Source organism: Tyto alba, unplaced genomic scaffold (assembly GCF_018691265.1).
Source record: "Tyto alba isolate M040663 unplaced genomic scaffold, T.alba_DEE_v4.0 Super-Scaffold_8, whole genome shotgun sequence".
Lineage (NCBI taxonomy): Eukaryota > Metazoa > Chordata > Aves > Strigiformes > Tytonidae > Tyto > Tyto alba.
Genome location: NW_024881329.1, coordinates 23,060,157 through 23,081,762, shown reverse-complemented (window position 1 = coordinate 23,081,762; position 21,606 = coordinate 23,060,157). Strand labels below are relative to the sequence as shown.

Genomic DNA, 21,606 nt, shown 5'->3' with positions numbered 1-21,606 from the left:
CCGGACCCCCGTGCCCACATGTTGCACCCCCGCGTCCTGCATCCCGACACCCCGGTGCAGGCTGGGGTCACCCGCCCCAACTCTGCTGTGCCCTGGGGTGATCTGGGGTTGATGCCAGGCTCCGGGGCAGGGTGGGGCGCAGGGTGTGATATAGGAGCCAGAGCAGGGTGGAGACAGGGATGTCTCCAGGCTCTATGGGTGACCCAGGGTGGCTTTTCCCTGTGACCCCGTGGCTCAGGAGAGGGAAGGCTCCCTGGTATCCCCGGGGGCACTAACAGGGGGGACAGGGCAGAAACCCCAACCTTGGAAACGAAGGAGCTGACAACACGCCTCTGGCTGGGTCGGTGCCTTTATTGTGGAGCTGGATCCCAGTGGGATCCCCCGGGTGTGCTGGGGAGCGGAGGGTGAGCTGGGGGGGTGGCGGGGGGCTCTGCGTTTTGGGGACCACCATGACGGGCTGCTGCGGGGTGGGGACCAGCCTGGGTCAGGCATTCTCCCAGAAGAAGGTGTTGCAGGCCACGGTGAGAGCGGCCACCAGGACCACGTACTCCTGGAAGTCCACCTCCCCATCGCCGTTCTCATCCAGGTCCTGCATGATCTTCTCCACGGCACCCGAGTCCTTCTGGGTCTGTGGTAGAGGGGTGACAGGGTGAGCCCTGGGGCTCGGCAGCCCGTTGGGATGCTGCTGCCCCAGGGCATGGAGGGAAAGGGGGGACCCCCCGCACCCCAGCACAGCCGGTGCCTACCTCCAGGAAGCAGCCCAGCTCGCTCTGCAGCAGCTCCTTCAGCTCCTTCTTGCTCAGCTTGTACTTGTCCCCCTCTTTCCCCGAATAATGGTGGAAGACGTTGATGAGCGTCTCCATGGCCCCTTCCAGCTGCGACGCCATGGCTCTGGCTGCGGGGAGGCACCCGCCGCGTTACGGGGGGGGGGGCAGCCACCAGCCCCCCCTTGCCGCAGCCCCCAAATCGCAGCCCTCCCCTTCCCCATCCCCTGCTGGGGAGCGTCGCATGCCGTGGCCTCCACTCTGGGGAGGGCGGGGGGGTGTCTCAGGGTACCCTGCTGTTCCCCAGGGCTGGGTGGGGTGCTCCTGGGGGAGGGGGCTCCGGCCACCTGCCCCCCTCGTAGGGCACCCATGCCCCGGCCAGGACCTGTGCTCACCTGAGCTCCCCGCCGCGCCGCCCGCCCGCTGCTCCGAGTGTGCCGGACTGGGTCAGCCGGGGACGTTAAATAAGCTCCAAGCCCCCTCCCTCCGGGAGGATCCGATACCGGGGCTGGACAGCCCGGCTGGCACCGCCGGGCCGCCCCGTGCCGCCTGAGCGGGGGCCGGGATGCGGGGAGCCCAAACCCACGGCACCCCGCTTGCCCCACACCGGCCCTGGGGTGATGCAGAAAAGCCTGCCCAGCCCCACCGGTGCTTAATGGCGCGGCGGTGGGCAGGGGAGGGGTGGGCAGCGATGCCGAGAGTCACTTTGGGGGGCTCCGTGTCCCTCCACGTGCTAAACCTCGGGTGTCCCTTCTTGCCACCCCCCACGGCTGAGGCTTGGCCCTGCTGCGGTCCCTGTGGGGCGGTGGGGATGTGTGGGGCAGGCTCCCTTCGCCGGGGTCACGTCACCCCCAACCCCAGCTGGCTTGTGGTCGCATCCTGCGCCGGCCCCCGGCTCCACTCGCAGCCGTGGCCCCCGTGGCACCGCCGGCGCCCGGGGTCTGACCCCGCGGCGTCACCCGCTCGGCGCCCGCCGGCATCCCCCATCTGTCAGCGCCGCGGTGCCGTGCCGGATCCGTCCCCGGCCCTCCTCCCCCAGGCTGATAAGGCCCGGGTATCCGGTGTCTTCGGCCTCGCAACGGGAGCCAGCCGGGGCCCGGGGGGAGCCGGCGGGGGCTATCGGGTGACTCAGCCCAGGCCCCCCGGGGCCGCCCGCTCCCCGCACACAGAAAGGCCTCTTGTCAAATTAAAAAAAAGCCCTACAATCCCAGCCCGGAGGTTGCTCCAGCAACGGCTCGGCCAAGAAACCAGATTCCCGAGCTGGCATCGCCGATGCTGATAATCCCGGCCCCGGCTGCGGCTCTCGTTACGGCCCCGCATCCGCGCGGCCGGGGCGGCGTGGGGCCGAACCCACTGCGGCCTCCCCTGCACCGGCATCCCCGGGGGAACTGCGACGGTGCTGAGCCCCCAAACTCAGGCGGGCACCATCGTCCCCCCTTTTTGGGACCTCTTCCCCTCGCCCGCTTTTCAAGGGGGGCTGCTAGAAGCTGCCGGCGTTGTGGCTTTTCGCAAGAGCCGGGTGGTGCCGGGCTCTTTATCCTGGATTCCAATCCTAATTTGGGGCTAATTATATCCTGCTCCCTCCGTTTCCATCTTCTGCGCTTCCTGTCCCCACGGTTGGGAAATGCGAGGCCACACGGCACCCCCCCTTCTGCCTGGGGACCCCAAAACCACCCTGTCCCCCTCCGTCCCCCTGAGCTTGTGCGGCCACCCCTCTGCCCTGTGCTGGAGTGTGTGTGTGTGTGGGGGGGGGGGGGGGGGAAGCTGGAGGGTTTGGGGTGATGTGTAGGGTTTTGGGGGGCCAGCCCCTGTCCTGCACCTGGGGAGGCTGAGGTGGGGGTCCCGGATGGAGCTGCATCCCAGCAGGACGCAGCACCCGGTTTTGGGGTCAGAACAGGGAGCGGGGGGCCTGGAGCTCCAGGAAAGGCCGGCTCCAGAGCCTGGGGACAGCGGAAAATGGGAAAGGGCCGCGGTGACACTCACTTGACGGTGTCCGTGCGGGGGCTGGTGGCAGCGGAGCCCCTCTCCCCCTGTCCCCAGTGCAGCTCAGCAGCCGGCAGGATCCGGCCGCTCCTCCCGGAAAAGCCTGGCCCTCGGGGCTGTGTCGCCTGCCCAGTTGGGCACCAGCTGCCCGTGACAGGAACAGGCGTCGCCGCCTGGTCCTGAGCTTAAAAATAACCCGACCCCAGTCCCTGCGGTGGGCACAGAGCTGGGGCTGCCAAACCCCGGGCACCGGCATGGCCGGTGTTTCCATCCGGCTCTGCCCCGCTCTTATTAAACCCCAAAGCTCCCCGGAGATCAGGATTTGGCCGGACGTTTGCTGAGCGGCGGGACTGGCTGGAGCCGGGTGCCCATGGATAAACCCCAACACCGCAGGGGCAGCGGGTGGGTGCCGGAGGGGTTGGCCCCGGGCGCCGCGGCCCCGTTCCCTGCCGCTGCGGTGCCGGCCGTGGTGAGAGCACGCCCGGCCTGTCCGCGCTGGCAGATCCCCAGGACAAGCTCTTACCAAACCGGGAGCAGTGAGGGACATGCCAGGAGGTTTACACACATCTTGGAACAGGTTTCAGCCGCTACGACTCCCCATGCTCCACTTTGACCCAGCTAAACCAGTTGCTCCAGTTGCTGGTGCCGGGGCTGGGCTGATCTTGTCTCTCCGTCCCATAGCTGGAGCATGGAAGAGTCTTTTTCATCCCTGGGGTTTGGAGCGGGGGGAGCTGCCGTGCCAGGGCCGGGGGCATCGCGGTGGCACCTGGTTTTGCAGCCCCAAATAGCCACGCTCCCCTTCAACAAGCCCTGATAGTTGCCGTGGGCTGGCGTGGACCACTGCTGGGCTGGCCACAGTGTCCATCCCTGCTTGGGGTCCCCAATTAAGACACGTTGGGGATGACACCAGGCCCAGGACACGGGGGTGGGCGCAAACCCCCTGGGATGCACCCCGACCCTGAGCTCTCCCCCCCGCCATGGGGGGGTCCTCAGGTGCTCCGGGGTCCCCGAGGCCGGGTCACCACTCCCTGCCTGTGGGGGACAGCCCTGAGCGGGGGATCCCGGGCTCGACCGGGAGGTGCCGTTTCTCCTGCCGCCTGTGATTTGGTTGCATCCTGTTGCGGGGCCGCTGCAGCACCTGCTGCCTCCTCACCCCGTCTTAGCACCCCGAATTCCAGGGGTGACGAGTCACGGGCCCGCCTGGCTCTTGGGGCCGGTGATTCACCCCAAACCTGTCCCCTTCCCTGCCGAGCTTGACTCACCCCAGCGGTTTCCCAAGAGACCATCACGGTCCCCTGACGTGGGGCTCGGCGGAAGTCCCGTCCCTGTCCCCCCCGTCATCCCGGGGAGGGGGCCGGGCCGGATGGGGCTGCAGGAAGCCAATTCCTCCCCCGTGAGCTGGTGTGACGGGTGCGGGGTGGGGACCGGGCTGCCCGGTGCCGGCTGGAGCCTCCCCATCCCTGTGGAAAGGTGGAGTGAGTGCATCAGGGCTCAGCAGAAACCGGGCTGGTGCTGGTGGCAGCGTGCTGGGGACCTCCCTTCTCCAAGTCCCCAAAACACAGCTGGTGGGGGGTACCCACGCTGCGCCAGGGCCCCCAGAACCCCACTCCCACGCGCTGTCTTTAGGGGGAGGGGTGCTGCTCTCCCCGGCCTCTCTCCCCGTCATCTTGGTGTCGCGCTGCCGCGGGGACGCCGGGACACAGCGCCCGTGGCGCGCGAGGAAGGAAGGGGTGGCTGGCGATCAGGGACATCCCTGCCATGCTCCCGGCAGAGACGGTCCCCAATGTCACCCCCACCCGGTGTCCCCACGGGGCTGTGTTTTGGGGACCACGTGGGGTTTGTTTGGGGCCGGGGGGCCCCGTGGGAACGGCGGTGCTGCGGCGCGGAGCTGCTCCGTCTCCCAGGTGGAAACCTGCCAGGGCTGCCATGTTATAAATACACAATGATTAAAGGGGAACGCTCGGGCAGTTCCAACCCCCTAATTAATTTGGATTAATTAATTTTTACAAAGCCCACTATTAATAGGGATGATGTCAGAGGGTGGCTGAGTCACAACTCTCACTCGGTGCGGGTCGAGCCCGGCCCTGGGTCTGCAGCACTGCGGCATCGCGGGCTGGGACAAGCCACCGTGTCGAGGCGTGGCGGGACGCAAGCGGGGTGCTGGGGACCACATCCCCATCTTCAACACAACCCCGTCCCCCGAGGGGTGTATTTGGGGGTGAGACCTGTCCTGCACCCCCAGAAAGGTCCAAGTGATTCTTGAGCTCCACGGGATGCTCCAGCCCGCTCTGTCCTCCCGTGTCCCTCCCCTCTGCCCCGTGGTCCCATCCTGCTCCCCCCCCCGGAGCACCCCCACGGCGGCAGAGCCCAGGCAGGTTCCCGCCAGCGGGACCGAGCGCTGAATTTGGTCCGCTGCCCGCGCTGGGAGGGAGGAGAGGAGGACGTCTGCACGTCCGGGCGTTGTCTGTACGTCCGTCCGGCTGCAATAGGAAACCCAACGCCGTGGCACGGGGGACAAAGCGCTGCGCTCTCCCCTCCTGCGGCGCAGGGTATAAAACCTCCCGGGGCGGGGGCCGCGACCTGCCTGCAGCTCTCCGTCCGCAGGCGAGGGGGGTAAGTAGGGAATCGCTGCCTGCAGCACCGGCCCCACTGCGGCCACCGTGTCTTCAGCAGGACAAGAGCGGTGCTGGGGGACCCCCGCCGTCCCCCCCCCCCCCGCCCCGTCCTTTTCCTGATGTTCCCCCCCCACCCCGTCCTGGCTGCCGCTGTGGCGTTTGCGCCACGTTGTGCCGGATGGCAGCCGTGTCACCGAAGGGCTCTGCTCCCTCTCCCTGCGCCAGCCCGGGAGGGCCTGGCCGAAGCGCTCGGTCCCTGGGGAGCAGCGGGGCAGCCCCCAGCTCCGGGACCCTGCTCAGCCTTGCAGAGCTGAGCTGAGACCTTGCAGACTCACCGCACCCCGGGCCAGGGAAGGGGAGAGGGTCCACCTTCTCCCGACGCACGTCCCCCGGGACGCCCCTCTGCCTCCGACCCCCTCTCGGCTCCTCTCCCTGCAGCCCCAGGCCACTGCCGTGCCGCGGCACCATGGCCACGGGCGAGCTGACCGAGCTGGAAACGGCCATTGAGAAGATCGTCACCGTCTTCTTCACCTACGCGGGGAAGGAGGGCAAGAAGGGCACGCTGACGGCCAGCGAGTTCAAGGAGCTGGTCCAACTCCAGCTGCCCAACCTGATGAAGGTGAGGCGAGGGGCAGCGTGCGTGGGGCAGCTGGGCGGGTTGGGTGGGTCCCCGGGGGTGTCCCCCCCCCTCCCGGAGCTGGGGGGCTGCTCCCGGTACCCTGGGATTTGCAAGCGAGAGCGCTCAGCAGCCCCCTGCTCCCCGTCCCCCCCAATCCCCATCCCACTCGTTGGGGACCGGGATGCGGCCGAGCCTCCCCCTGTCCTCCCCGCAGGACGTCCCCTCCCTGGAGGAGAAGATGAGCGAGTTGGACGTGAACAACGACGAGGAGCTGAAATTCGGCGAGTACTGGCGGCTGATCGGGGAGCTGGCGAAGGCCATGCGGAGGGAGAAAGCGGGGAAGAAGAAATGATGGGGCTGGCGGAGGAGACTCGGCCGACGTGGAGCTAATAAAAGAGGTTTCGCTGAGCCCGAGCATCGCTGCTGTTCTTAGTGGGGGGCTCGTGATTTGGGCAGCCCAGCTCCCCTGCGTCCCCACATCCCCTGCCCACGGCCATGCTGCACCCGGGGACACCGCGAGTGGTGGGACAGGGCTCACTCTGCTTTGGGGTGGCTACTGCCGGGAAGCTGTGATGGATGGGACCGTTGCCAAATAGCCCTCGCCGCTGGTCTGGCTTGCGGGGGGGTGCCACCCTGCACCCCACAAACACCTTCCTGCCAGGCTGTGGGGTTGCTTAGTGCAACCCCGATGGGTGACAGAGATGTGGCTGCGACCAGGGTGGGGCTCAGGAGCATCTCCAGCGGTGATGCCATGGTGGCCGCGGTGGTGGCCACCTCCATGGCATCGATGCCCATCCTCTTTGGGGTCTTGGGTGCCACGGGGTGGGGGGGACACGCATCTGCTGGCACGTCACGCCCCTGGCTCAGCACCCCTGACCAAGCTCCCATTCCTGGCGTTCAGCTCCCAAATCGCAGCGTCGCTGGAAAATGGTGAAATCCCCACCGTGGGGTGACCCATCCCTGAGCCGGCCGGGGCCCGGTGCCCGGGTGGCTGTTCCCACGCGGTGCTGGGCGGCCGTACCGTGCCAGGCTGGATGGGGAACCATCAATGTGGCCGGGAAGGAGGCGTTTCCCAGCCCCACGCTGGCCCGGGGCCAGGCTCCGAAATGAGACGCCTTGCACCACACCGCAGCTGGCGGCGCGCAGGGAGCTCCCACTCACACCTCCCCGTGGTATAAAACCCCGGCGCGCCGCAGCCCGTGCAGACCCAGGAGAGCCCGTGGAGCAGGTAAGTGGCTCATCCGCCACTGTGGGATGAGGGGGGGGTTCCGTGCCCAGGGGTCCTGCCACCCCTCTGCACCCCCCCCCCCCACCTCCACCCCGCTCCCACGCTCGGCTCTGCCACGACTTGCCGCTGAGGCAGGGACGCTCCTGCCGCTGGGACGTGTCCCGGCAGCTCACCGCATCCTGGGGCTCCTTCCTCGCCCTGCGCTCAGTCCCGGCACCGAAGGAGGAGAAACTCCCCCTAAGCCGAGAGCTGAGCCTGGCTTTCTTCCCTCCGCCAGCTCCTGAAGACCCCGTTGGAGAGGACAGCCCCACCGCTGCTGCCACCAAGGACCTACAGACCCCGCGAGGAGCAGCATGGGCCAGTGCAACTGCCGCAAGAAGCGCAAGGTCCATGAGCGACGCTGCGGCACCGGGAGGGCCGGGACCCCCGGCGGGGTGTGGGGCGCAGGGGTGACCCCGCACGGCCCCATCCCTCGGAGCGCAGCCCTCGGCATGGGGTGACTCAGAGCAGCGCGGCCGGGCCAGCTCCATCCTGGAGCCAGACTCCAGCGGAGGAGCCCGAGGGGCTGTTTTGGGGGTTCGGCAACTCTGCCCCAATGCCGGGCAGGGGGATCTGGTGCTGCAGGCTCGGAGCCACTTGAAAGCTCGGGGAACCAGGCAGCTTTCTCCAGCTCCCGTGGACTCACCTTCGGGAGCTGTGCTCGCTCCTTGCAACCTCTCCAAGGATGCCCAATGGCAGAAAGTCTCCTGTTTTCCTCGGCTTTCAAAAGGGAGGCGCCCACCCTGTGCTCCTTTGCACCTCCGGAGGATTTGGCCCCGGCTGGGGGCCGGGCTGAGGCTCTGAAGATTGCTGGGTTCTTCCTAATAGGCATCGCCTGATGTGGTTTAATAGTGTTTCAAGGGGAAACCGCAGATGCTGAGTGAATCACCATCGTTTCCCTTCAAACGCAGCTTTGGCTAATTAGCACGAGCGGCCGGGGAGCCAGGCGCGTGGGTCAGGCCAGTCTCTGCCCCCCACCCCAGTGAGGAAGGGGGGGCTGCAGCCCCGACGGGGAGGGAGAGGGGGCTCCTGCTGCTGCTGAGCCCCATCCTGGCGGGCACCCGAGTCGTCCTGGGCACTGACTCATGCCGCCATCCGCCGCTTGTGCAAAGGAGAGGAAGAACCAGTCCGGACGGCCGCGGCGGCCCCCGCGCCGTGGGTGTAGCGCCTGGAGACGCCGGGGTGGCTGAGCCTCGCTGGCCCCGGGCAGGGAGAAGTCCGGGCAAGCAGAGACAGGGGGGTGACATGCCTGTGAGGAGGGGCGTCACATCGAGGTGGAGGGGTACGGTAGCTGTCGGGGAGGGGAGGGGGGGACACGACTGCAGTTGGGCAGAGCCTGGATGGAGGGATGCGACATCTGTGCGGTGGGGTCTCGTGTCTTTACGGAGTGGTCTTGCATCTGTATGGGGGGTCTCGCATCGGTAGAGTGAGGTCTCGCATCTGTGCAGGGGGTCTCGCACCTCTACGGAGGGGTCTCATGTAGACAAGGAGGTTTCTCCCGTCACTGCGGTGGGGTTGAACATCTGAAGAGAGCGCTGCCACATCGGCTTGGGGAGTGTCCCATCTCCTCAGGGGCTTGTCCCATCCACCCAGGGGATGTTCCATCTGTCCTGGGGATGTCCCATCTGTCCAGGGAGGTGTCCCACCGGTGCTCACCCTCTCTCCTCCGCGCAGGACTGCCAGGAGCTCACCGACGTGGAGCGGGCCATCGAGACCGTCATCAACCAGTTCCACTGCTACGCAGTGAAGGGGCAGAAGGAGTACCTGACGCCCAACGAGATGCAGGAGCTGGTGGTGCAGAAGCTGCCCCACCTGGGGAAGGTGAGGGAAGAGCCCGGGGGTGGGCAGGGGGAGCTGGGGTGGGCACAGGCTGCCTGTGGGACCCCGCAGCCCCGTCACCCCGATGCTTTTTTCCGCCCCTGCTGCAGTGCGTTGGACCGCTGGACGAGAAGATCGAATGCATGGGAGACCCTGATGAAGCCAAGCTGGAGTTTGGAGAGTACTGGGACATGATGGGGGACGCGGCCAAGGGCTGCCGGAGGAAGTAGAGGGTGGCGGGGGACGGGAAGGCGCCCGAGGCCTCAGGCTCTGCACCGAGAAGCGCGAGAGGCTGCTGGTCCCGGTGGGATGCGCCTGGGAAAATGCAGCATTGCTCCTGCTGGGGCTCATCTCCTCCCCACGTCCCCGGCCCGGGGCGAAGGGCTCCCCCTCCCCGGCTCCATCCCTGCCCTCTCTCGGCTCCCCTTCCCTTCAGGAAACCTCCCTTCCCATCCCCAGCTCCGGCCCGTGCCGCGGCGGGAGGGAGGTGGCAAGGGGGTTCCTGGCCCCGGCTGTGGAGCCGCCTTTCTCCGTCCTCTGCTCCAGAGCCTTTACCCCCGGGGTCGTCCCACCTCCGGCCCCAAAACCCCTCCGGTTGCAGGTCCCCCAGCCCCGGAGCATCGCAGCGAGAGGGACTCGGCTCCTTTCCCCCCCAAAAGCCCTTGGATGTGCGGGCTCGTCCCCCCCAACCCCGTGTCCTGCCATCCACAGTTCTGCCTCGTGCTTCGAGCACTTCTGGGGACATCCCGGGCTCCGGGCCAGCACCAATGTCGTCGTGCATGGCCTGGGTGTACTCCCTGCTCTTCCCCCGGTGCAGGGACCACGGTGCCCTGTGCCTGCCCGGGTTTTGGGGTGCTATGCCGGGGTGTGCTGCCTGCACAGTGCTCCCCCGCCTGCCCCTCGCCAGGGATGCTGGCCCCCGGCTGGCAGCTGGGCTCGGGGCTGGGACGGTGGCGGGTTGTTATCAGCTTGCATCACTTGCAACCATTTTTGTATAAATTAATAAAGGAAAACACTGGAAACAAAGCAGCCAGGATGGGGTGACCTCGTTTGTCCTTTGTGGGAGAGGGAAAAGCCGGGGGGGTCAGGGAGGGACGGGGCTGCAGCGTTCGTGGCTCTGAGCGTCCCTTGCTGCGGGGTTGCTCAGCCCCGCTGGCCCCAGTGCAGAACACGAGGGTGCAAGGGATGCGGTGGGTGTGCAAGGGATGCTGCGGGTGTGAAAAGGATGCTGCGGATGTGCAAGGGATGTGGTGGGTGTGCACGGGGCTGCAGGAGTGCACAGGGCTGTGGGTGTGCACGGGGCTGAGGGTGTGCACGGGGCTGAGGGTGTGCACAGGGCTGAGGGTGTGCACGGGGCTGAGGGTGTGCACGGGGCTACGGGTGTGCACGGGGCTGAGGGTGTGCACGGGGCTGAGGGTGTGCATGGGGCTGAGGGTGTGCAGGGGGCTGCGGGTGTGCATGGGGCTGCGGGTGTGCACGGGGCTGCAGGTGTGCACAGGGCTGTGGGTGTGCACGGGGCTACGGGTGTGCATGGGGCTGAGGGTGTGCACGGGGCTGAGGGTGTGCAGGGGGCTGCGGGTGTGCACGGGGCTGAGGGTGTGCAGGGGGCTGCGGGTGTGCACGGGGCTGCGAGTGTGCACGGGGCTGCAGGTGTGCATGGGGCTGAGGGTGTGCACGGGGCTAAGGGTGTGCATGGGGCTGCAGGTGTGCATGGGGCTGAGGGTGTGCACGGGGCTAAGGGTGTGCACGGGGCTGCAGGTGTGCATGGGGCTGAGGGTGTGCATGGGGCTGCGGGTGTGCACGGGGCTGCAGGTGTGCATGGGGCTGAGGGTGTGCATGGGGCTGCGGGTGTGCATGGGGCTGCAGGTGTGCACGGGGCTGAGGGTGTGCACGGGGCTGCAGGTGTGCATGGGGCTGCAGGTGTGCATGGGGCTGAGGGTGTGCACGGGGATGTGCACGTGCCCAGTTCTCGGGGTGGCTCATGCCCAGTGGTTCCCGTTGCAGGGACCCCAGGAGCGGAGCCAGGGCCGTGTCTCCGGACGAGGCACCCCGAGGGCTTTGGGCACGTGGCTCCATGCTGGGCTGGAGGTAGCTCAGAGGACACCCCAAAATCCTAGGCTCAGAAAGACCCAAAAACTCTGAGGCCAGCAGCAAGATCGCACCTGTGCCGGGAGAGTGTGGGATTTCTGTGTAATTACAGCAAATTAGAAAACAGCGAATGCCACAAAACGGTGGCTCACTGAGATGGAGCAATTAGCTCAGGCACCGAGTGCATGGAGGGCGAAGAAGGGTACAGGGCACTGGTTATCCCACCTTTTTTTTCTGCCATCTGAGCTATTCCCGCTGAGCTCCGTGTCCCGGAGGAGCCCGTGGGCAGCCCCAGAGATGCGATGGGGACGGGGACCCCAAAAAGGGAGAGGGTGCGGACACCTCAACAGCACCAGCGTCACCTCATGAGGCTCTGTGCTGCGGAGGAAAAAAAAAAAAAAAAAAAAAAAAAAGAAAAAACAAAAGGATGAACAAAACAAAACCAAAGCAAAACCCAGAGAAATGTGATGAAACACGAGGCTGGGCCAGGACGGCAGGTCCTCCCGGGCTGGCGGCCGGCGCGGCAGCACCGACACCGCGGCTCGGCCACAGGCCACCCTCTGTCTCCTCTCACCTTGGGGTGGATTTCACAATGAGAATGACTATTTATTGTTCCTGCCTTGGAAATAAATACATGGAAATTAAGCAGAAAGGTGTGGTGTGCATTTAATTAGAGACAGGAAATGTGTCAAATGGTTGGGGTGATGGGGGGGTGGGGGGAAAGGGGAGCCAGGGCTCCTGGATCCTCTTCCCAGCACCAGACTGGGAATGCGCTGTGGGAGTGGGGACTCCTGGGTCCTATTTCTGGTTTGGTGACCAGCTCCCCGGTGTGACGGTGCGCTGTCGGAAGGCCAGCAATTCCTGCAGCATGAGCCATCCTTGATAAGTATCTGTTGTATCTGGAAAGTCCTTGGAGGTCGTAGAAACAGCTCAGCCCGTGCCAGGAGGGTCGGTGCCCCTCGGTGAGTCCACCGAGAAATGTCCTCGTCCTTGCCGGAGTGGCTGCTGCGTGCGGGAGCGGTGGCTCATCATCAAGTTGGTCACCAAAGACCCCCAAAGCTGGGGCTTGGTGTCCCCCCCTTCTGCTGCAAAGGGTCCCATGGGGCAGAGCTTGTCCATGAGAAACCAAAACGCTCCTGACCCTTCATACCCAGAGCTGGTGGGGGACCGGAGGAGAGCCCAACCTCACCGGGATGATCAAAATGGCTGGGAACCGTCTTGTGATGGGTTTGGATGGGACGTGGCTGCTCTGAGCACACGCACACGCCCTGGATGCCTTGTAAAAATAAGGGCCTGGATGTGGTTGTGACATCTGCCAGGCACAGGAGAGTAATGAAAGCCCATGATTCAGAGGTGAGCTGTTTGCCTGCAGGGTCGGGGAGGGATTCCCACCCTTCTGGGATGTTGCATCAACGACATCGGAGCATCTCGGCCGAGAATGGGTTTGCTTCCTCCCAACCGAGATTAGGAAGAAGCCTGTGGAGAGCCAGGATGACGACACACACGTCTTTTTTTTTTTTCCGGGACAGGAGTTCCAAAGGTTCTCCGAGCAGGTGGCTCCTGCCTGTAATATCTCACCTCCTACTTTGCATCCTTAAATGCGCAGCTCCCAATAATGCCCGTATCTAATCTGGGCATCAAATCGCTGCGCCATTGCTCTGGTAGACATACAGGGGTACAATTTGCTGGGACAATTAATTCTGGATGTGACTTTACAAGCACAGCTACCAGCTGAGAAGAGCCTTGTCTGGCCTAGTGCACCTAGCAAAGGCTGAGAGCTGGATACAGCCCTGCCCGGAGCCGGTGCTTGTGCTCCCGGAGACCCACGCTGATCCCTTTTCACCCTTGAGAACAAGTAGTTTTGGTTCAAATAAATGATGTCCCCCTCACCTTGCCGGCCAGCTCCTGTGCCACACTGGGGCTGACTGGCTGGCCTCGCCGGCGGTGGGTGCGTGGGGCGGTTTGGAGCAGGGTGGGCCGTGGGGATGCTCCGTGGGGATGGTGGAGCCGGGCTTTCGGCTGCTGCGCGGCTGGATGGCGGCAGGTTTGCAAAAGCCAGCACCAAGCTGGAGTTGCACTGTGCCTGGTAAACCACCACTGCTGGGAGCCCACCGCTCCTTCCAGGTGGTGCTGGTGGCGGGGGGGGGGGGGGGGAGAGTCTTCTGGGGTGGTCCCCAAACATTTGCCATCACCCCACAGCCATGCACAGAGCAGCCCCCCCGGGGAGGGAGCTGGAGCCCGCCGCAGGTCCCTGCTCGCACCGACCCGTCTGGGTGTTGCAATCGCAGGGAGCCATTTCCCAGGTGAGCCTCAGCCCGGGAACGCCCTGGGAACGTCAGGAAGGGGTGGGAGCCTCTTTAAAAACCCGCCTGGGCCCGGTGGTATGGGTGCAAGGTGAGGAGAGAGCGGGCGTCATCAGTTCCCCCTGCCCGTGGTGCCAAATCGGCGACAGACGGAATACAGCGGGACCCCCGGAGGGAGCCAGGTGAGGGTCCAAGCCAGGGATGGGAAAACCGGCATCACGACGCTTGCGGGGAGGCGGGGGGGGGTGTGGAATATTCACCCAGAAGCATCCCTGGGACGTGCCGCTGCAGGTTGGGTGGTGGAAAACCCCCCGCGCCCTTCGGCAGCGCGGCGGGAGGGGACCCACTGGACGCGGGGGAACCGGGCTCAGGGGTTGGGGCTCGGCAGCATCCGTCGACTCCGCTGCCGAGGGGGGCACGTGGGGCCGCCAGTAGGGTCGAGCCCTGGGAAAAAAGGACGTTTCCCCCCCTGCTTTGCCCTCGGCGATGCTGGGGCTGTGGGCAGGGAGCGCCGGTGCTGTGCCTGGCTGCAGGGCCTGATTCTGGGGGCTGGTGAGCGTGCGAGGGAGAGGTGCAAGAAGAGAGGGGGGGATGGCAGCGGTGGGAGCGGGGCAGCCGGGGAGCCCCCATCCTGCCCAACCCGCCTACCCGGGCGCCCAGCCCTGCTGCCACCATGCCGTCATCCCTGCGTCCCACTGCGGTGACAATGTCCCCGTGCCCCAGGCTGGCCCCGGGGGCACGCGGTGGGGCTGGGGTGCAGGCGACGGGGGGGGGGTGGTGGGGGTGTGTGTGTGTTGGAGGGGGGATCATTCGAGCCGTGCTGTCGCAGATGCCGTGAGTCAGCGGCGAAGCAGCAGCCGCGATGCCCCGAGGATGGGCTGGGTGCTGGCGGCGGGGGACCAGTGACACCGGTGTGGGGTCTGCAATGTGGGGACCCCAGGGGGTGCAGCGAGCGGGTGGGTGCTTTTGCCCAGGCGCTTGCTGATTACCTTTCGTTGGCAATTAATAACCTGGCGTGAGGAAGGGTTGGAGCTGGAGGTCTCCGGTGAGCGGCTCTGGCGGGGCCGTGCCGGGCACAGCAGCTCACAGCGGGACTCCCTGCCAGCACTGGGACTATTTGAAAGCCACCCTGGTGCCCAGTGTCCTGCAAACTGGGAACAGTCCCCAGTCCTGGGACGAGGTGGCTGTAGGTGGTGGCACCGCGGAACAGCGAAGGCTCCCATGGGGACAAGGATGGCCCGGGAGGGCACCCACTCACGCTGAGACATGCAGGGACGAGTGTGAGAGTGCGGGGAGCCCAGGGCTGAGCCTTGTGTCTCTTGTCACCACCCTGATGCGCCGATGTCCTCGGCCTGGGGCCGAATTAGGGAGGATCGATGCAAAGAGAGAGGGGACATGAGCCAAATTTGGGGCACTGGGCAGGTCCTGTCTGCTCCCAGGGCTGCAGGCACGCTCCTGGAGGATGCCCCCGGACTGGGGGGACAATGTTGGGCCACCCCTTTGGGCTCCACGCATGCCACCCCGTTGGCTTCCTCCAAGACCCAGGCGGCCACCGCTGCCGTGATGGTCGGCGTTGCACCCCCGGGCCGGTGTAAATCAGCAACGGCTCCAGTGAAACGATGGGGAGCAACGCGCCCCGGCTCGCCCCGCTCTCCGCCATTGACGGGGCAGGAAAGAGCCAAGGCCAGGCAAGGTGACGCAGTTTCCGTCCCTGTCTGCCCGTATCCTGCCCGGAATGTGGACTTAGGACCCCGTGACAGGGACCATCCTGTCGGGTCCGTCCATAGGAAGGAGCTTCCTGGCTTGGGGCAGCCTCAGGACCGCGGAGTGAGGAAAGGGATCCCAGACATCGAGCAGGCAGGCAGGATTGGACCCTGGGGTAGCAGGGGGGGGGACGCCCTTGGCTGGGCTTGTTGGGGGGGCTCTGGCAGGTCCAGACCTGCTCCCATCAGGGTGTTCTGGAGCCGTGAAGCAAGAGGAGGGCTGGCCGGTAATTCCTGCCCTCGTCCCGCCGCCGCCGTGCGGCTCCCAGCCCCATTCCTCCCTAATGAGCCCTGGGAACCGGCGGCCGCGGCCCTGGCGCTGCGCAGCCCCGCGGCCTCGGCACCATAAGTTGCCGCCCCGTCCCACGCGTGGGGGCGGCTGCCCCGGGGGGGCAGGTGGGGCCAGTGGCGCAGGGGCGGGTGCTGCGCCGGAGCCGGGGCCTTTGGCACGGAGGATTTTTTTGGGGAGACGAGCACCCCGCGCGTCGGCGCTGCTGCCTTTTTTTGGCCTTTCCGTGGAGGCTGTTTTTCGCTTGCCTTGGGGGGTTGGCGGTGACCCCAGGGCTGGTGGCAGCGGACCCCCCCCCCCCCACCACCACCATGTGTGCCCTGAGCGATGGCACCGTGAGCTTTGGCAGCACGCCGCCTGCCCTTCCACCCTCCAGCATGGACCCGTGGAGGGTCCCACAGCCCTGGGGCTGACCCCCCCATCCCTGACCCCCCCCCTCCCACCCCCAATCCCCGCAGGTGACCGCAGGCAGCCATGGCAGAATGCACGGAGCTGGAATGGGCCGTCCAGGTGCTGGTCAACAACTTTGACAAATACTCGAGCCGCCGCTGCTGCTGCAAGAAGCCGCGGCGCATCAGCAAGAAGGATTTCCGCAAGATGCTGAGCTGCGAGCTCAACCACATGCTGACGGTGAGGCCGGGGCGCGCGGGGCCGGGGGATCGGCTCCTCACTCTTGCTCGGGGTCCCCCCCAAACCCACCTCCAACCCCCTCACCCCGCACTCCTCACCGTCCCGGTGTGAGCAGCTCCGCTCTCTCCCCCCAGGACACCGGGAACCGCCGAGCGGCTGACAAGCTCATCTGCGACCTGGATGAGAACAAAGACGGGCGCATCAGCTTCGAGGAGTACTGGACCTTGATAGGCGGCATCGCCAGCCCCATCGCCCAAATCATCCGCCAGCAGGAGCAGAGCGTCAAGCACACCAAGTAGCCGGACACATCTGGACCCCCCCACCACCCCCTCCCCACCGGGCTCAGCCCCCCCACTCCCACCCCCTGGGTTGAGCCCCTGCTTCTCCACGGCGCCCCGCTTCTCGCCTCTCCCGCTGTCGAGCTCTGCCCCGAGCCCCAGTTTGCCCCAGGGCACCCCGGTCTCCCACGGCTTTGCCGACCGAGCCATGCCAGGGTGCCGTCGGGGCGGGCAGGCCCCGTGGGTGGGAGCTGGAGGGGTGCGAGGCCACCAGAGCCTCGGGGCATTCCTCCTCGCCCCACGCCATGCCATCCTTGCCATCGCTTTCTCAAACCCTGTCCTTGCTGGGCTGCTGGGCCAGAAGCCAAGGGAGAGGCTTCCCCTCATCTAGGACACAAATACTGTCTGTTCTCAGACCTCTGGGTCACAGCCCCACTGGCAGAAAACCCATCACAACTGGGACGCCCCTCCCCTTGGAGCTCCCCCTCAAAGTTTGGGGGGGTTTTTCTTGGGAAAAGGGTGTCTTTCCCCCTGCCCAAGCTGGTGGAGGGTCTGCCCTGCCTGCGCTGCCTGGTGCTCTGCTCCTTCGGGCTTGGGGAGTGGCGCGGTCCCGTCCGGGCAACACCACCGTGGTTATTTATTGAGGCAATAAAATTTGGAGGAGCAGCGGGTGATGCTGAGGCTCTGCCTTCCAGGGGACAGCCCCCCCAGATCCTCAGCGTGCATGCACTGAGGGGGGGGATGTGTGTGCGTGTGGGGGGGACGGGGCTGAGGGAGGGGGTCACACATCTCCCATCACCCACACGGTCACGCCGTGCCCCGGCCTCGCAGGGACGGGCTCCCGGGGGCTGATCGAGCCACCACGAGGTGTCAGCAGACACCGTGGCCTCTCGGCGCCCCAGCAACCCCGCAGCACCCCAAACCTCTGCCTGGGACACAGGGTGGCGCTGCCACACGTCCCCGGGGACCCTCTCCGTGTCCCCATGAGGGGTCCTGAGCAGCCTGGGACTCCAATCCCACATCCGTGCATCACGAGGGCATGGCTACCCCAACCCCCGGGGATCTCGAGGGACCCCGATTCCCGTGTTGTATCTCAGTGCCTTCCATGGCACCCCCCCCCCCCCCAAGCTCAAGACGGGGAGCAGCATCGTGGCCCCGTGGGGGCCGGGGTCCCCCCAGGGCCCGCAGCGCTCGGCGGGGAGCGTGCTGCAGCCCGGCTCGTGACGCCCACGATGCTGGCGACCAGCCCGAGCTGGGCTTTTCCACTGGGAGAAGTCTTGGCCACAGGCCTGCGGGCATGGCGGTGGCCCCCCGTGACCCCCACTCCCCACGGCGGGGGAGATGTCAGCACCCTGGAGCCAGGACCCCCGTCCCCTTCCAGCCAGCCCCCCTTTGCTGACCCTGCTGCTCCCCTCCCCGATGCAGGAGCATCGCTGGCTCCTGCCCATCCCCCTGCCCACGCAGCCCACCCTTCCCCTGCCCTGCAGCACCGGGGGGGGGACCCCGGCAAACTGGGGGTGCCCCCACGGGAGACGGCGCAGTGGGGCAGGGCTGCAGCTGAGTCATGGTGGAGGAATTCCTCTCCGGCAAGGGCTGTGTTCGTGACTCATATACTGGTTTATGGGTTGAGTGGGGCTCGGCTGGGAGCTGCACCCAGCTGCTCACATGGGATCCCAGTGATCCGGCGGGATCCGGCGTAGTTTCTTGGGGGTCTCTCCAGAAGGGACCCTCAGGGTGGGGGGGACCAACCCCTCAACATCTCATTTCTAGCTGCAGATTGGCTGCGGTGCATGAAAACACTTCAGGATGTGTCCCCTCCCCTTCCTTGTGCATGCTTCCCCCCAGGATCCGGGCACCAGAGCTCCTTGGAGCAAATGTGGGGGACGGGGAGGGGGGGGGACGGGGGTGGGCTGCTGCAGTGCACCAGCGTGCAGGGGGCTGGTGTGTTGTTGCACAAGCATCTGTGTGGGCAGGGGGTTGGTTTTGTGCCCCTGGGTGCTCCGGAAAACCCTGGGGCACTTTTCAGGGCACCGTATGGCAAGCGGGGAGGGGGACGTTGCAGGCTCCGCAGCTGGTCCCAATCTGGGGAGCTGGAACCCACGCTCCTGTCCTCGTGTCCCCGGCGGGATCAGCTCCGGGCACCCCGTGCCAGCTGCTAACCCAGCCCTGCTGCACCAGCCTCGAGGTCCCCTCGAGGTGCCGCAAGGTTCCAGAAAATGCCCCAAATATGTTCCTCCATGCTCCTCTCCAGCCTCTGCATCTCTGGGAGGAGGAAGACACATTTCTCTCGCTGTCACCAGAGGATGACCAGGCTGTCTTCGAGATGCTCCAGGCTGGACCACCCTGGGTTTCTCCAGACGAGGATTTATCCCGGCTCCCCCCTCCAAACCAAACAGGTTCTTGTGGGTGGGTGACAATGCAAATGTAACTGGGGGGTTTGCAGGGAAAAGCTGTGTGCCCTCCCCTGGGAGCAGCCCCCTGCCAGAATGGCCACCACCCTGGAACAAGCCCTAGCCCTCCGGCATTGCCACCTTCCACCAGTGCTCGGGGAGGGGGGGAAGGAGGGTGACAAACACCAGCTGGGCAAGGGCGAGCTGCAGGAGCTGCCCAGCTTCGTGGGGGTGAGCGTGGGGACACCGGGGACCTGAGCCCCACCAGCATCCTCATATCTCTCCCCACCACTGGGGAAGACGTGGGGGTCAGGGAAGGGCTCGCTCCTGCCTGAAACAGGTTGCCCCCACCTGCCAAAACCACCCAGTTGCGGTTGGTGCCTACCCGTGCCGCGGCCAGTGGGTGCTGGCCTTGACCTCGCTGATGTTTTGTGCCAGGAACAACAGGATGAGCGCAGCTTCGGGGTGCTGCTGAAGGACCTGGGGTGCAAGGACAACACGACAGACTTTTAGGAGTCTGTGGTCCCCCTGGGCTGCCTCAGCGTGTCCTGGAACGAACCCTGTGCTAAAGCTCGTGGCCTCGCCAGCCTGCGGCTCAGATAAGACCCCTGTCACCTCCCCGGCCCTGCTGCAGAGCCTGTTCGTGTGCACTGGGGGCACTGGGATGGTCACGGTGCTTATTTTGGGGACACCTGGGCCACCCAGAAAGCTGGCGGTGTGAGGGACAGCACAATTTTCTCTGGGGAGCCCCAAGGGATGCCCCAGCCCTTTCCCAGTGTCTGCACCCATCCCTTGGCTTGTGCCTCGGTCCCCAGACTCCCCGGCAGGGCTGGCAGCTCCTCCCAGCAGCCCCCCCCCCCCCCCCCCCCACTTCCCACTAATGGGATCACACAGCTCGTTAGGCAAAAATGAGGCGCGGGTGAAACCACCTGTGGGGAGCTGCTGGGAAAGCCTGGAGGCGAGGGGGCTGCACGGGGGTGCGCTGGGCAGTGCCACCCCGCCCGGGCTATAAATGCCCAGCGCGCTCCGGCTGCAGCGCCCCAAATCCTCGCTGCTGCCTGACCCGCGCCGACCCCGGTGAGTCTCTGCTCCCCTTCCTCACACACCACCCGCCGTGCAGCTCTGCTCTCCAGCTGCACCCCAAAATTCCCCCCCAAACCCCTCGTGAGGCTCCGGGGGAGCCTCACGGAGCGATTTGAGTGGGGTAGGGGGGGATGGATCCCCATTGTCACCCTGAGCCTGCCCTGACCCCGTCCCTGGTGAGTCTCTGCTCCCCTTCCTCACACACCACCCGCCGTGCAGCTCTGCTCTCCAGCTGCACCCCAAAATTCCCCCCCAAACCCCTCGAGAGGCTCCAGGGGAGCCTCACGGAGCGATTTGAGTGGGGTAGGGGGGGATGGATCCCCACTGTCACCCCGAGCCTGCCCTGACCCCGTCCCCGGTGAGTCTCTCCTCCCCTTCCTCACGCATCGCCTGCCGTGCAGCTCTGCTCTCCAGCTGCACCCCAAAATGCCCCCCCAAACCCCTCAAGAGGCTCCGGGGGAGCCTCACGGAGCGATTTGAGTGGGGTAGGGGGGGATGGATCCCCATTGTCACCCCGAGCCTGCCCTGACCCCGTCCCCGGTGCTCTGCCCTCCAGGCGCGCAGGAGGCTGGCGATGGCGTGTTCCCTGGAGCAGGCGCTGGCCGTGATGGTGACCACCTTCCACAAATATTCGGGGAAGGAAGGGGACAAGTACAAACTCAGCAAGGCCGAGCTCAAGGACCTGCTGAACAACGAGCTGCCCGTCTTTGGGAGCGTAAGTGGCCGTGGCGGGGGGGGGGGGGGGGGGGCACATCCCTTCGCATCCTTCCGAGGTGCCCGGGCGCGGGCGGGGGGTGTCGTAGGAGCAAACCAGCCTCGGGTTTTTCCACATCGCCCGGTGCAAAGCGGGGTGAGCAGAGGCGGTGTCTGCGTTTCCCCAAAGCGTGCACGACGGCTGCAGCCCACGTGCGACACGCTGAGCCCTCGTGCTCCAGCGCAAGGAGGAGGGGAGGGATGAGGCCGGGAGGACCCGAGCTGGAGCGTGCTCAGACCAAAAGGAAACTTGGCTTTCTTAGACACAGAAATATTTTGATTGGCAAAGAAAATCATGCTCTGATTTCAATTTTTTTTTTTTTTAATCCCTTTTTTAACCCCTACTTCCCCTTCTGGCTTGTGGTTTAAACTGGGAGGAGGGAAGAGAAAATTTTTCAGCAAACTTTTTCTCATGATCGAGAGGCATGTTTGCTGTAGCCGTGCCAGCGTGCCCCAGCTCTCGGGTAAACCACCTGCATTTCTAAAGGCCACCTCCTTCGAAAGGCAAAGAGAAAACCCTCCTCCGAGGCAGGGGGAGGGAAGCCTGGGCTTTTTACGTCTTTCCTTGCAAGCAGTGGGGCTGGATGGGGAAGCACCTCGCTCATCTGTGCACCCCAAAACCGCTTACCCCCACCGTGCTCTCCCCCCCCCTCACAGAAACAAATGGACGAGGCAGAGTTCAAGAGGCTCGTGAACGACCTGGACCACAACAAGGACAGCGAGGTGGACTTTAAGGAGTACGCCTGCTTCCTGGCCTGCATCACCATGGGCTTCAACGAGTTCTTCAAGGATGGCCCCACCAAGCAGTCCCGAAAAAAGTGATACACCGCCCCCCCCCCCCCCCCTCTGCCCACAGCATCGCCCTGGGGGCTTTCAAATAAAAGTTTTTCCAAAGCCTGGGTGTGTATCAGCAGGGTTTCAGTGCGCTGTGGGTTAGCGGGCAGCCGGGTGACTCATGCCTTC

At 65.6% G+C, this 21,606-nt stretch overlaps 5 protein-coding genes across 8 annotated transcripts; 4 read left to right on the top strand and 1 right to left on the bottom strand.

The window, feature by feature from the left end:
- Positions 1–331: 331 nt before the first annotated feature.
- S100A1 (S100 calcium binding protein A1) lies at positions 332–8,497 on the bottom strand. 3 transcript variants are annotated; one of them, XM_032988319.2, is made up of 3 exons: positions 7,895–8,497; positions 747–895; positions 332–628 (listed from the first exon to the last, which is right to left on the bottom strand). In XM_032988319.2, the coding sequence occupies exons 2-3, from the start codon at positions 885–887 to the stop codon at positions 485–487; spliced, it is 285 nt and encodes a 94-aa protein (XP_032844210.1). In that variant the 5' UTR covers positions 888–895; positions 7,895–8,497; the 3' UTR covers positions 332–484. The 3 variants fall into 3 exon arrangements, with proteins under 3 accessions (XP_032844210.1, XP_032844208.2, XP_032844209.1); XM_032988317.2 differs by lacking the exon at positions 7,895–8,497 and adding an exon at positions 2,748–3,122; XM_032988318.2 differs by lacking the exon at positions 7,895–8,497 and adding an exon at positions 1,160–1,283.
- On the top strand, positions 3,283–6,389 carry S100A13 (S100 calcium binding protein A13). 2 transcript variants are annotated; one of them, XM_042784598.1, is made up of 3 exons: positions 3,283–5,351; positions 5,801–5,981; positions 6,196–6,389. In XM_042784598.1, the coding sequence occupies exons 2-3, from the start codon at positions 5,829–5,831 to the stop codon at positions 6,331–6,333; spliced, it is 291 nt and encodes a 96-aa protein (XP_042640532.1). In that variant the 5' UTR covers positions 3,283–5,351; positions 5,801–5,828; the 3' UTR covers positions 6,334–6,389. The 2 variants fall into 2 exon arrangements, with proteins under 2 accessions (XP_042640532.1, XP_042640531.1); XM_042784597.1 differs by having other exon boundaries at positions 3,283–5,360.
- Positions 7,100–10,095, top strand: S100A14 (S100 calcium binding protein A14). The gene is made up of 4 exons (XM_042784596.1): positions 7,100–7,209; positions 7,487–7,595; positions 8,923–9,069; positions 9,177–10,095. The coding sequence occupies exons 2-4, from the start codon at positions 7,563–7,565 to the stop codon at positions 9,294–9,296; spliced, it is 300 nt and encodes a 99-aa protein (XP_042640530.1). The 5' UTR covers positions 7,100–7,209; positions 7,487–7,562; the 3' UTR covers positions 9,297–10,095.
- Positions 10,096–13,522: 3,427 nt separating this feature from the next.
- S100A16 (S100 calcium binding protein A16) lies at positions 13,523–17,083 on the top strand. Its single transcript, XM_042784594.1, has 3 exons — positions 13,523–13,639; positions 15,968–16,139; positions 16,274–17,083. Exons 2-3 carry the CDS (start codon positions 15,984–15,986, stop codon positions 16,436–16,438), a joined length of 321 nt encoding a protein of 106 aa, XP_042640528.1. The 5' UTR covers positions 13,523–13,639; positions 15,968–15,983; the 3' UTR covers positions 16,439–17,083.
- Positions 17,084–19,785: 2,702 nt separating this feature from the next.
- On the top strand, positions 19,786–21,532 carry LOC116960565 (protein S100-A4-like). Its single transcript, XM_042784595.1, has 3 exons — positions 19,786–19,884; positions 20,447–20,605; positions 21,301–21,532. Exons 2-3 carry the CDS (start codon positions 20,465–20,467, stop codon positions 21,463–21,465), a joined length of 306 nt encoding a protein of 101 aa, XP_042640529.1. The 5' UTR covers positions 19,786–19,884; positions 20,447–20,464; the 3' UTR covers positions 21,466–21,532.
- The last annotated feature ends 74 nt before the right edge of the window (positions 21,533–21,606 follow it).